The sequence below is a fragment of the Poecilia latipinna genome, unplaced genomic scaffold, assembly GCF_001443285.1.
Source record: "Poecilia latipinna isolate Pla-1442-1.1 unplaced genomic scaffold, P_latipinna-1.0 Scaffold1127, whole genome shotgun sequence".
Classification (NCBI taxonomy): Eukaryota; Metazoa; Chordata; class Actinopteri; order Cyprinodontiformes; family Poeciliidae; genus Poecilia; species Poecilia latipinna.
The window spans coordinates 163,552-177,731 of record NW_015113743.1 but is presented as its reverse complement, the minus strand read 5'-3'; the positions used below and the strand labels follow the sequence as shown (position 1 = coordinate 177,731).

Below are 14,180 nucleotides of genomic sequence, written 5' to 3'. Positions count from 1 at the left end.
CCTCCACCTGCACCAGGTTAACGGGGAATCTGAGCACAGAGCTGGACTTCCTATCTAACCAGTTCCTCTCAGCTGTAGATAAGCTACAAATGTATTTTCACAAGAAGAGAACAATGAATAGAAATGCTACACAGCCTTTGTTCAAAACAAACAATTTTAAAAACAATCCTCAGTCTTTTTCTTACCACCCTGTGAGAAACTGATATGCAATTCCAGGTTCTTTGAGCACTGCATGATTTTCCTGAAGGGTGAATTTACTGGATAAATACTTACTGGAAGGCTACTGATCGCCACCCAGTTGTGTTTTAGCTGTATGCCAACAGAAAAACTTCTTGCAAAAAAACAAACAACACAGCAGAGCATAACTTTACAACTTCATTACAACTTGATGCCTGCAAGCATGGCACATGAACTGAAGGAACCAGGGCAGAGATCTCCGTCATCAGGTGTGATGAAAACCAAATCAGCACCAACATCTCACACCGACTGCCGAGCTTAGTCAAGGTTCATGGTTTGGGCTTGTATTGCAGACACAGGGTTCGAGTACCTCCGGTCATTAGGTTGACCATAAACTGCTGTTTATACCAAAATATTATTGAGTGGAATATGTGGGAACATGTCTGAAAGCAGAAGCTTCAGCCACGTTGGGTTATGCAACAGGCGATGATCCAAAACAAACATGAAATCAACCACTATCGGTGCGAGATATTTAAAAAACTGTGCATAAAGTATTAAAGCTAAGCAAACAAAAATTTCACAAAGACAAGATGACAACCTAATGACTTTATACCATATGGAAAGTAAATTTTCCATGTCGATAGCTTAGAATTAAACAGTTTTACTTTGTTTTTTATCCAACCTTACATCACTAAATCCTAGCTTTAGTGGTTCAACAGCTAGAAGAATCAACAATCTTTTGCTTTAGCTCATTAGACAGTAAAATGGAAAATATCACTTCTGAAATGTATTTGTAAAGGCCAGGAGTCTGACTCAGTGCATGCAGAAGCCTCATTTAATCCGATAGTGCTCTACAGGCACACCAACCAGATCATTTTAAGCTGCTGTAAAGCCGTCATCTTTCACTGTGACTCAACTGTACCAGACCCAGACTCAACAGGCTGAGCAGAAATAGAAGCACCTTCACCAGTTTCATAATTAAAATAACTCCCTGGTTTGGTAAAATGCAGCATTATATACTTCTGAAGCACCTTTTACTTGAATGTGTTGGTCATGTTGCACTGACCATGCCTCACAAAAAATGCAAACAAAAGAAACATGGAGTGGCTGTTCCTTTTTTAGACCATCATTGTCTCCTTGGGCATCAAAATCAGATGAGACTTTGAGGTTCTGACTGGCGGTTCAGATTACTCGGCATTTTAAAAGTCATCATTTGACACCCCGTCCATGACACCTTCATGGGACTCCAAAAAAAAAAACAGATTAATCTGATCTGCAGGCAGAATTTGCAAATCCAAGTCACAGAGAGGCAACCAGACTGTAAATTAGGTTCTAGAAAGGTTTCAAACATCATTACATTTGGCAGAGCAGAGTGTTCAACAGTGTGATACCTGCTGATGATGAGTGTGAGCTCCTGAGTGCATGTTTTGATCTTGTTCTGAGCCTCCATATGTGTCATGAACTCTGTGCTGTCCCCATTGATGGCCAAAATGGTGTCACCCGGACACAGGTCACCCTGGGCCGCCTTGCTGCCAGATGTTATCTAAAAATGAACAGACAAACAAACATAAACAGGTTATTTAGGAACTGAAGACAAAAGAATAGTGCAATTTAAAAAAAAGCAAAAAACAATTGTGATATTTTATCGGGAAATGGAAAATAAGAAGGTTGGCTTTAAAATCCAATAGGACAGTCAGAACATTCAGCCTATCAAAATTGATCAGCCATAAAATTGCTTAAGCCTAAACCATCAGTGAATGATTTTCAAGGTAGGATGCAAATTCTATCTGACCCAGTAACCTTAACATATGCAACTGATTTGAAAATATCTGCTCAGTGAGTCCTTTCTTCTTGGCCTTTCTGTGGTCTTGCATATGACATATTTCCATGTTCCTCTAGTCTAGATTTTCTTTCAGCAGGTCATCAGAGCAGATTTTTCACTGCGAGCCCACATTCCTGAAACCTGCATATCTGAGGACATTTGAGGCTCACTGAGAGGCAGAGGGCTGAGAATGAGAGGGGAGGGTCAGTGAACCAGTGTGTGTTTCACCTTCACACACACAGTAACATATGAGGTCAATTACTAATATACTCACATGTTACTTATATTCCCAAGCCTGTCTGTGGAGGAAAAAACCTGCTAATTATTTCCTCCATAATGAAATGGAACCAGTTATATCACATGAATCTGAGCCAATCATTATTGTTATAGGAAGGAAAGAAAAACAATGACATGAGGTAAGGTGTTATTGCGTCTCCAGTCTTTTTCCATGTTCCAAATATTAGAAAATGACATGTTTCAGTTAGTAATTTACCTAAAGTTAAATGTGAAAAGCCTACAGTTTCACTACTTGAAAAATTAATAATACTAATATCACCAGAGGGTCTGAAGTTTATTGAAAAATGATGCAGAGTTCCCAGCTCTAAATAAACGGTTCCAACTGAGGTTTTCTCTGGTATAAATCAAAGCAGGACCAGCTCTCTTGAAGCTAAGCTAACTAAAGATCATTCATCTACCAATTGTAAATATTGACTTGTGTCTATTCAGAGTTACAACAGGCTGGTGCCCATCTCCTGCGGTCAGAGGGTGAGAGGCGGTGCCATCTGTACAGGTCACCAGTTCATCACAACGGAAACACAAAGGTTCAACAAAACAAACTGCCATTCATGTACACATTCACACCTGAGGTCGACTTAGAGTCCCTTATCAACTGTGAGGGAAAGAGTAGGTTTAGCATTACCCCCACTTTTCTTCCACACAGAAATGGAACAGCTAAGATTTAAGGTCAAGGCCTTGATAAAATAAAAAATGGTAAATTTCAAAGAAAATGGCAAATACAGGATGTAGAGAGATATGAAGAACATTGTGATTTCACTTTTACAAGTTATGATACTTTGCCAATATGACGAAAGATTTGTTTGTTTTTTTTTAAACTGAAAAGACCATGACATTTAGCTGGTTAGTCAGTATATGAACATTGATTTTCATATACACTTTAGCATAACCAAAACATGACTCGTAAAGATTAATATTTTACAGGCTGCTGAACGTTCCTGAAAATATTCACATCTTCGTCTCAGTTTCCTAATTAACCAGGGGAAAGACGATCGTTATTCAAAACGTGTACAGCTCTGCTGCAAGGAGGAGTGGTGCAGGATGTGATTACAGTTAAAAATAATGGATTCAATTTATTCATTTTACTTTCTGCACCAGAAATAAACTGCTGAGAAATAACATCCGTCTGTCCCATTTTAATTTTGTTTTTATTAATTCTGTTTACTTTTAGCTCTTTTTAACACTGTACAAAAACAATATTTTCTGCTTTGAGATTATCAATTTGGTTCACTTAACAGAGCCGATTATCAACATCTGAGGAATGTTTGCACAATAACGACACAAAAAAGTCATTGTTTAACTCAATTTATAGTAATTTGATCACAAAGTTAGTATTACATTCAAAAAGTTTGGATAAATTTAAACACAGAAAGCTGAAACCAGCTAATTGTCTCTGAGCTTCACATATGTTTTCTAAATCAAATCCTTATGCTTGTGTTGGTTATCCATCTTTGTCACTTGGTGCAAGTTTTTAAGCTGAACTCATTGATCTCCATAGCAGAACCCCCACTGCTTAACTCCACACCAACTCTAATGTTTTTATTCTGACAGCTGCTCTGAGACATGTTGCTTCTGGATCAGTAAAAACCTGACTTTGAAAAACAGATATAGTAATTTAATCCAGTGCAAATAATACGTAAAGAGCTGCAGTAATAAGCAGAAGTCTGGAAGAAAAGGATTTGGCTCGCAGTTGTGGAAAAGACATACAAGTTTCGCGCCATGAAGCACTAATAGCTGGATTGTGTGGTTCAGATGAGGAATTGTGAATTTACAGCCTGCAACCGCATCGATGTCACTAACTCAGTTCCGGTAAACACAGAGGACAGTGGGGGGAGATTGCATAAATTTGTATATGCAAGAGCAATTCTGGGAAAACTGCACTTGCAGAAATTTGGCATAAACAACTGCATGACTATTAACTTGTTAATTAAAGATCGAGTCTTTGCAAAAGGCGTATGCACAAACGTCTCTTAGGGTGGGAAATGTGACAGGGCTGTTTTTTTGTTTGTAGAGCGTTGGCTGACGAGACGCTAATCTGAGGGTAGCGTTGGAGGGCAGAGTTTACGTTGCTCCATCATCGTGGCTTCCCAAGAAAGAATTCCCTTTAAACATTTGTGTGAGCGTTGGATCTGGGCCAGGATTGTGTCACAGTGGAACAAAGCTCATTCACCCACAAAACACACACACACACAGTGGGTTATATCTTTAGGCTGAGACCCTGAACAGCACAGCATGATTCACAGACACACTCTCACACACACAATGGTATGCCAAATACCACAATAGTATGGCAAAAATAGACAATAAAGGACAAACATGTCTGCCCAAAGAGCCCTAAAGGTGATGTAAACACACAGTTCATACAAAATTATAGTTTGCTATGTGTACACTTTTCATTCCATGTTAAGTAATTACATATGTCTAAGCAGTTTCAATTAGAAGTTGTTTTCTCTCAAATGTTTGTTGTGGTTTTTCTTCTGGTAACTAGAATAAATTAACCAGAGTTTTCAAATCCTTTGTTCATTTACTAAGAACAAAAAGCTGTTTGAACCAACCTGGCCCTATGTGGAAAAGTTACTTAAATCATTAATTAACAAGAATATACGAACTTGTCTTAAGTGAATTTCACTTGCTACAGCCAGGAAGATTACTTCCAGGATTAGAGTCAAGAATCCCTTACATAGAATGTGCCCAACATCTTGAAGTAGACTCAAGCATCTAAAAAACAAAACAAAAACAACACTGTGCACTATTCTGTGACAGCCATTATTCACAAATGAAGCAAACATGGAAAGTTAATGAACCTTCACAGAACAAGCCAGTCTATCAAATTTACTTCAAGAGCACATCAAAGACTTCTGAAGGAGGTCCTAAAAGAACCCAAACCATATCAAAGCACCGCCGGTTTCACTTGCCTCAGTTGGGTCAGTTTTTATGATTCAATAAAGAGACCGGGCTAAAATCTTATCCATGGGAGGGTTATACAGCCAAAACAATGGCTGGGAAAAAGAACAAAGTCCTAGACTCACATTTGCCAAAAAACATCCTGATAAATCTCCAGACTTTTTGAAAAATATTCTGAGAACCGATGAGACAAAAGTGGAATTTTTTGGAGGGTTTACATCTTGGAAGGTAAAATCTGGCGTAATACTAAGAGCTTTTCAATATGACTTTATATTTACAGTCAACATTGTGGTGGAATGAGAGTTTTTCTCTTGTTGCTTCAGGAGCAGGACGACTTGCTGTGATTGATGGACCCACAAAGTCTGTTCTGTAACAGATTATCCTGAAGGAAAATGTCTAGCCATCACTCAATAACTTCAGGCTTGCAGGAGGACAATTATCCAAAGAATTTTCAGTCGTGTTTTTTTGTATGTATCCAGTTTCTTATCAGATATTATTTGTTTGAAAGGCTAAAACATAAATAAATACAATAGAATTTTGTTCATATTTTCCAACCTCAGTTTTATCACTAAAGATATCTCTTTTCCAAAGAAAGCAACAGTAAGTGCGTCACATTAAAGATAAGAGGTAAATTTTTCACTTCAGGTGTTGGATACACCGCTCAGGTTCTGATGCAACACCAAAGTTATTCGAAAAATCATATTTATAACTAACGTGTGCCTAAAGTAAAGCTATACTTAGTTAAATACAAACAGAAAGTCTGGTAAGCAAATGCAAACCTTATGTCATCCAGTGTCATCATGTGAATATGTTAGTGAATATGTGGTTCCACTTTGAATATGTCAGAGTAAATTACAGGCTTTGAGCCCAGAAAAGAAAAATGCTGAAAGCTCATGAATGTTTTTGTACATTTACACTGCACAGAGCATGTAATAAAACTGGATGAGAACTTTCACCCTGGTGTGTCATCTTTCTGGGGGCAAAGTCTTGCCACTATCGCTTTTTACCATGCGTCTTTCCTGTCTCTTTTATCAAGATCAAGATCTAAACCGTTGAACGTGTTTGACTTGATGGATCAATCATGTTCCTGGTAATTGCTAAGATGTGCCAACCCAACTCCTGAAACAGCAGCAATACTTTATTTAAACACCAGTCAAAACTGGCAGTCCAGCATCTCGATGTGACATGTTCATAAAGAGAAACTTAACAGTAAATTACCTGTATAAATATTTCTCTGACACATAAACTCCATTTCAATAAATTTCACTTGGAAATGTTTTTGACTGGGTGGAAGGGCTAAGTTCCACTTCTCAGTGACAAAGTAAGTAATTCCTGACAAAGAGCCCAACGCCTTTGTTTGCTTGCTGGCTGTGTGATAAAAACCATGGTTATGACCTTGGCAACATTTTTAATAGCAAAGACAGAGCCTTGGGTGTGAGGTTCTGACTGGAGTGGGTTAATCACACTAAAACAAAGGGACTGGAACTGCCAAGAGGAATAAAAGACTGGAGCGGTGGGGACTTGTGTCTCATGAACAATCTTCATCTTGCAAACAGGGGTGAAAGTTAGCTTGTGTAGATGATATGAGCAGTCCTTGCTAAGTCCATAGTAGTCTCAGAGATAGAGACTGCAGCTAAAAATCCAATCACACTTAATTCACAAAAATAAAGATTTCAAACTTGACTTTGTGCTCTAAAGACTCCAGACTTGACTAGGACTCCTGCTATGGTCCTTGTGTCTCATGGACCATCTTTATGTTGCGATGAAGAATGACAGGTAACTGGTAGCTATCAGGTAACAACTACTCACCACTTATGCAGTCTGAGGATGTTAATTTCAGTCATAGACTTGAATTTTAGGTGAAAGACTTTAGAACTGACTTGCATTTGCTTCTTTAAAACTTAAGCCTTGACTTAACTTGTGAATTAAATTTGTAATGAGATAATAATTATGACCAGTTTGGAACAACTGCTTTTGGATGCCTACTTTTCTTAAAAAGGGATCCACAATCAGTTGAACATGTTGACCTAAATATCTTGTAATTTCATATTAACTAAAAAAAAAAATGCTGTTTGTAATACATCAAATATATATTTTTTGGAGGTCGCCAGTTTTTCACCTGCGCAATGCATGCTGGGTTGATGGGTCCGTAGATTCTGTTCTGTATCAGAATCTACAGAGCAAACACAGGAAGCCAACTTTACCTGAGCTATTGCTTATCACAGTGCATTTAACTGGCATAAATTTATGCCACGCTGTGTTGCTTTTGGCAGTAATTAAAAAAAAAAAAATAGATGAGCCTGGATAATTTTCCACATGAAAAAAGCAGAGTGGGAAAGAGTCCAACAACTTCAGAAAGACCTACAATTTGTACCCTCAACATTTCTCTTCAAAATACTCATTTGTACGAGCAGAACTGATGAAAGACCCAACAGGTGGTCGTTCAGATAAAGTCAAACAACCTACAATATTTTCACTGTATTGATTTTACATCTAAAATAAATATTTCTCAAATAAAGTTTATCGTTACATCTAATTGTTTCAACCCTTTTAAACATGAGGGAATATAGGTTTTATAAAACTTTGCAATCCTTTCACTGGATGCAGGGAAGCCAACATTTAATCTATTTACAGTTACATTATTTCATAATTAAAGAAAGGGAGTAAAGGCAATCTTTTAAAGCACTTTTTACTAAATCTACATCAGAATATATCTTACTTAGTCTCTCTTATGCCTTACGTTAAGCTGCAACGTCATTGTCCTACTTTAAACTCTGATAACAAAATCCAGTAATTATTCACATTCTTCAATTATTTAGTGATCAGAAGAAGCAAATTTGCATCATTCCAAACACGTGACATTGTTTCATGTAGTTAATGACAAGAATATCCACATGAACACCCCACTGTTATCCATTATTTGTTGTTGAGATGCAACATCTGAAATTATCACCTGCTTTGACTCTTGAAGACAATTATTGTAGTCATCGCTGTCCAAAAGAACCCACAAGGCTTCAGTGGTCATATCTCTGGTATGTGGCAGATATGAAAAAACATACTTTGAGAGATTACAGGGTACAAAGAACACTGAGCTCCAAGATATGCAAAATATCTCATGGTTGCATTTGTACTTAAGTCATGTTCTCTTATTTTGGAACAGAAGCATTGTTAAACACGTAACCATTTTACAGACACGAAGCAACCAGTTCCTGTTTGACCTCATATTGCAATCTATCTGCAAGTCCAAAATCTTTCACTGAAGACCTAAAATGAGACTGCTTGCATGATCAGATGCAGGGTCAGTGTGGTCCAGACCCTGCAGGTTTTCTGTGCTGAAAAATAAATTGACCATTCACCATACATCTTGACAAAATAATCCTGTAATACACTTCCTCAAATAGTGTTTGTTAAAATTAAACACTATTTAAATAAACAACACATATATGAAATGGATCTAAAACTAATCTACTGAGGAATATTATGTATGTTTAAATACTGACAATCTTTTTTACACTTTGTATTTTGTGAAACTGCAGCCAAACATGTCAGTAACTGAATTTATCAGCCAGGATTCAGCATGTTTTCCATTAAATTTTTCCATTAAAATGTTTTTTTTTCTTTGTTTTTTAATCAAATAATATCTAATTATTTTTGCAAATTGCTGGTGCTTGGTCAAATAGATTTTTTTATAAATAAGGCGTCAAGAGATGTTGCTGGTATTGATTTAAACACAACCTTAATTAAACCATGATTTAAAAACACCACCTTAACGTTAGACAAAACAGGATACTGAAATATGCAAACATCGTCTGCATAACACCATGGGGTGTTAGAGGGGAATGTTGGAAGCAGCAGAAATCTGCCCCATATTTACCCAACGCCCACATCTGAATTCCTGTTCAGTGTTTGAATGTTTGCCACCTGGTAGAGGGGATAAGTTTCCTGCGTCACCGTCTGTCTGGATGTTGGTGTGACACTGATGAACAAAGCGTTTATCCTACATGTGTCACATTCAGCAAATCCACACAAAATACTTATTCAGTTATTTCTACATGTTTACCTTCCTCTGCCTCTCAATAGTTCTCATTTACCCACAAACATTTAATAACCCACAACACCACACACATAAACACACCATTGGGACAAATACTTCCAGTCAAATGTGTTAACCATGAACTGGAATAACTTCTAATGGCTTGGCAGGGGACCAAGTCTTTTTTGGAAACATTAACACCTTAGCTTAAGAACCAGAGAATGCCATCAGAACTTGTTTTCTGGTATTTACAACTTTCCATTTCTCAGTGTGGGGTTGTTTCCAGTCATTCACTTTAGCATATGAGAAATTAGGTACTTAAATTTATTTATGCTAAGTTAATGCTCAGCCAAAAAGCAATAAATCTTTACTCAGTGCATGAAATCTTATATTAAAACATTATAATACTGGTCAAAGTGAGGTCTGTCTCTTGCAAATACTATTCAATTGGTGTCCAGATGAATAGTCACAGACATGCTCATCTTTGAGCTTAAAACCTATATTAGGACTGAGCAACATATTGAAAATCCATCCTAATCACGATATCACAGCAGCCAACATTCATGTGGCAAAGAACTGCTTGAACAGCAATAAATGTTACCTAGATGTTTAAGGCTCTGTGTGTTGCTCATTTATTTGGTGACACTTGCTTAATGCAGCACACAAAGTTTTAGAGAACAAAGAGGTGGTAAGGTAGAAAAGTCATCAAAAAGAAACTATAATTTAGTTTGCCAATACAGCAAAGGTCAGCCAGAACCAACTTTTACAATAAAACCTTTGATTTTTACTGAGATGGAAATAGTGGATTTTATGTTCCCTAGTAACTGGAGTTTCTGCTTCCATAGAACATGAAGACATGCTGAGAGGTAATTCAGCCATTTGACTCAGGAGTGACAGACTACATGTTGCTAAAAGCTACAACACATTGGCTCTTGAGGACTGGAGTTTGAGACCCCTGTCTTCTAGTAGGAGAGAAAACAAAAAGAAACATCCTAAGAACAAGCATAAAAATGTACATTTAAATTGGTCCAACCTCGACTGAATTATTATACACTCTGTGTCTTTAAAACAGAGAGTATGTTTTATAAAAAAGTGCATAAACCAAGAAACTGATTCCTTTTTTTACCTAAAATATTATCAGTCATTTCATCTCATTAGGTGGGTATATCTTCAAACCCCTAAATAAAACATAGACCCAGTTGTAAGTAATTTCTTATCAAAATCAGCAAACTGAAGCACTGGACAACAGGAAAAAAACCCAAACAATGATCTCAATGCATGGCTATTAACACAAATAATGCATTTTAAGACATCTTCACTTTTTCCGACTGCTAAACATATTTTCCAAAAGCAAACTAAAGTTTAAGCTGTTATTATGTCACATGGTCAATGAATTGATGTGTAATGGCTGGTACAGAGGCTGTTGTAGCGGTATCCAGGGATTTGGTTGCAAATACTATGCGTATATTTAAGCCTCTTACATTACACATTTTGTTAGATATGCTTCCTTTTCAACAGCTGCTTCCTTGTCTAACTTTCAATCCAAGATTTTGGAATTACCCAAACATCCTCCATTCATTCCTGCAAGTAGCTCTTCCATGTCAGCTATGGGTTTTTATTGTGTATATCTCCTCTGTAACAATCTGTGAAGTGTAACCTGTAATTAACTGTAATGTTGCCAAGAAGACAAGGTTTTGCAACACCTGCTGCATCAGAAGGAATGCAGTGAATGTCATGCTTTTTACTTTGGGAATCATGCAAGAACGAGCAAATTTAACTGGTGAGAAATTAAGTGATTTATTGCATTGAAACCAAAGCCTATCTAAGATGCCCTGAGGCTGCACTGAGAAAGATCTTCACTTTACAAATATTTTTCAAAGATTGGAAGCTTTATACCAACAGAAACCCACTTCAACAGTTCCCAAAGTCAACATTTCATGAAATAGACACTTTGTTTATAACTTTGATTTTGGGATGTCAAATTCAGTTAACTTTCACTGTGATTTAAGAGAACTGAATTCACCAAGTCTGCAAGCGAGTCCCACTGTTGTGAGAATGATGGACCCACAAACCTGATGGTTTACATTTGTCAAGACTTTTGCACATGCTGTTTGACTCGAACCAGCTACATTGTGGCATCAAACCTTTTTTTCCTCCTTTTGGTGCAAATGGAACTGAGCACTTGAACTGACCCAGAGGGTCTCCTGCTTGTCCTTTCAAAGTTGTTAATCTATGCTTGTAGATTTAAAAATTACACCTCTAGTTTGAAATGCTTGCACCCTGCAGTTACATGGAAGGTTAGGGGCTGGTGATCCAGCTGAGGACAACACCTGGAATCCCTCAGCAGCACGAATAAGCACTGATGAAAAACAAATGTCAGCCCCCCCCCCCCCTTCTTCTCACTTACTCTGTCCCTCCTGTAAGCCCTGCAGCACCAGGCTGTGTTTTCCCTGGCTAAGATGAACTAATGGCTACTGCCAGATCCACTGCAAGCACCGTGACTCTTGACCTAAATTGTGAGGGTCAGGGAAGTTCACGAGGCTTTGAAAGTACAGCTTCATCTACTTTTGTCAATGTTTCAAACAATGATGAATTAACATAATTATGTGGTCTTACAAGATAAGGATTCAAGCACAGTTTGAAAGGGTCATTTCATGTGGAGTCACTCATCCAGGTAGCAAAACTAACATTAACCATGAGATGGTTACTAGTTTCAAGGCATACCATGATTTCAAAAAGTTCATTTTAAAACTGCTACAATTTTAAGTGACACATTTTGGACATTTTTTTTTATTATTTTCACAAGTGAAATAATATCATAAATCACAAACTATGTTTAAAAGAATCAGTATTGAGTCTGGCATAATTTTATCTGTGCTGGCTAGTAAATATTGTGCATTCATACAAAAAAGCATTTCAAATGCTTGGCTAAAATATTATAAATCTCAAATTGTACTTTAGAGACTCACAGCTAACAGCTGGACAATCCCTTCAGCAGTACTTCTTATTTCTTGTTTGACCTGCACTCATGGCATCCCCTACACTATACCGCCCTGTGTGATGAGCCAGGTCTACCGCATCAAAAACTTCAAATGAGTGTGATGTGTGTGTGTGTATCTAAATAAACCTCTAGAAAAAATATTTTGAATAATAAAATGTAATGATGATAACAGTCTTTCCTCTCTTCCACCTGCGCACTGCCTGTGAAGTAAAGCTACCAATTCAGTATTTTTAAAGCACTAATTTACAAAAAGTATCTTATTAATAAACTTTACATTTTGATCTGCAATTGCTACCTGCAGTTGTTTCATCATAAGCCATGTCCCCATTATGCTTTTTTTTAATTCGCCAACGCTAATTAAGTACTATTCCCCTACGCTAAAAAAATATTACTTAGATTATTATCCCTTTTCTGTTTAGACTGCAGACTGAGAACAAATGATCGCTCACAGTGACTTCACTGGCAAATCACCTGCCAGAAAATAGACAGCACCATCTTTCAGTTATGAACTCACAGCTTTCTAAAGACTAATAAAACTTTGAAAACTTTTATCCAATCAATAATATTGCTTACAATCCCAATATATCTGCATATCAAACGTATGGGGTCAACGCGGCTGTGCGTCTTCCCCTTTTGTTCACAATTCAATGAATGGAAGCAGGAAAAGTCGCTACGTACCCTGGAGATGGTTAACGGTGTGCTAAAATCCCGTCCTCCCACCAGGCGAAAACCCCATGGAGAGGGTCCCTTCAGTGTCACCGTGAAGGACATGTTTGGTATCGAGACTTTCAAAATTTCAGATGATAGAAGGAGGAGAGGGGAAAGTCCGGTAAAAAAGCGAACGTGAAGTGGTCAGAGTCCTCCCGCAGCTGCTAGGCAACGCCGTCCTGGCTCTGAAAACTTTGCTGCTCCGCTCCTGATTCAAGTTTAAGTAAAGAACCGCCTCTGACGTCGCTGGACGGGCTGGCCCGCCCGCCTTCACCCGGACTGAAAGCGTGAGAGTGGGAGGAGACCCACCGGACTCTTATCCTACCAGTCTTAATTAAGTATAGGACAATAAAAACATTTTTCCCCTCTCTATCATATTTGATTATAATACCGACATGCAATTAAAACTACTTTTGTATAAACATAAGAATTACCTGTTTGTTTTATCCTCTCAGTTTTTTTTTTTTTTTTACATATTGGTCCTGTTTTAGGTAGCCTGGTGTTGCAAAAATTAGCAATGCATCCGTTATTCTACTTTATATTTTTATATTTTATTTATTTTTTGTGGATCTTCACATTGCTGCTGGTCTTTCTGAATTTTCTCACTGTGAAGTTATTTCTACTCTAGTTATTTTGAGAGAGCGAAAGAGATTTTTGATTATTTTCCAAAAGGTAAGCGTTTGACCAACATGACAGTCATTACATTTTCTGGAAAAAGGGGGAAACTTGCATCATCAGGTTGTTTGGGGGTTTTGCTGTGGAGCAGAGTGGTGCAGGCTGCAGGGCTGTGCTGCTGTAAACACCGCTGCCTTGCAGCAAAAAGCTCCTGCAGTTCTTGGGTCCTGGAGTTTACATAATCTCCTCTGGCATGCAGGGTTCTCTCCAGGCTCTCCTGCTCACTTCAGGAGTCCAAAAATATTTACTTGCGCTTAATTAGGCTCTCCATATAGCCTTTAGGAATGATCATATGTGTGAATAATTGTTTGTCCTGTGTGTATCTTGTGTTGACGAATTGGCAATGGATGGATGGATGGATGGATGGGTGATTTGTGCACGTCATAAAATGAGGGCATACAAAGGAAAGAACATTTTGAGGAAGTTAAAGTTAAATGAGTCTTTCAAATGGCTGCTGAGTCTTACAAATGCAGACAAATTAGTTAAGATGTGGTTTAAGAACACAGACAATGTTTTAATCTATCATATTTTTTTCTATTCATCAGCCAAACTGCTTTGTTTTAGAT

At 37.7% G+C, this 14,180-nt stretch overlaps 1 protein-coding gene across 1 annotated transcript in view; it reads right to left on the bottom strand.

Moving 5' to 3' along the window:
• Positions 1-13,169, bottom strand: part of pdlim4 (PDZ and LIM domain 4) — a 44,645-nt gene extending 31,476 nt beyond the window's left edge. Inside the window, exons 1-2 of the mRNA XM_015052720.1 lie at positions 12,910-13,169; positions 1,569-1,720 (exon numbers count right to left, since the gene is read on the bottom strand). Coding sequence (XP_014908206.1) covers positions 1,569-1,720; positions 12,910-13,002 — 245 coding nt within the window. The 5' untranslated portion in view covers positions 13,003-13,169. The remainder of the gene's footprint in view (positions 1-1,568; positions 1,721-12,909) is intronic.
• Positions 13,170-14,180: the final 1,011 nt, after the last annotated feature.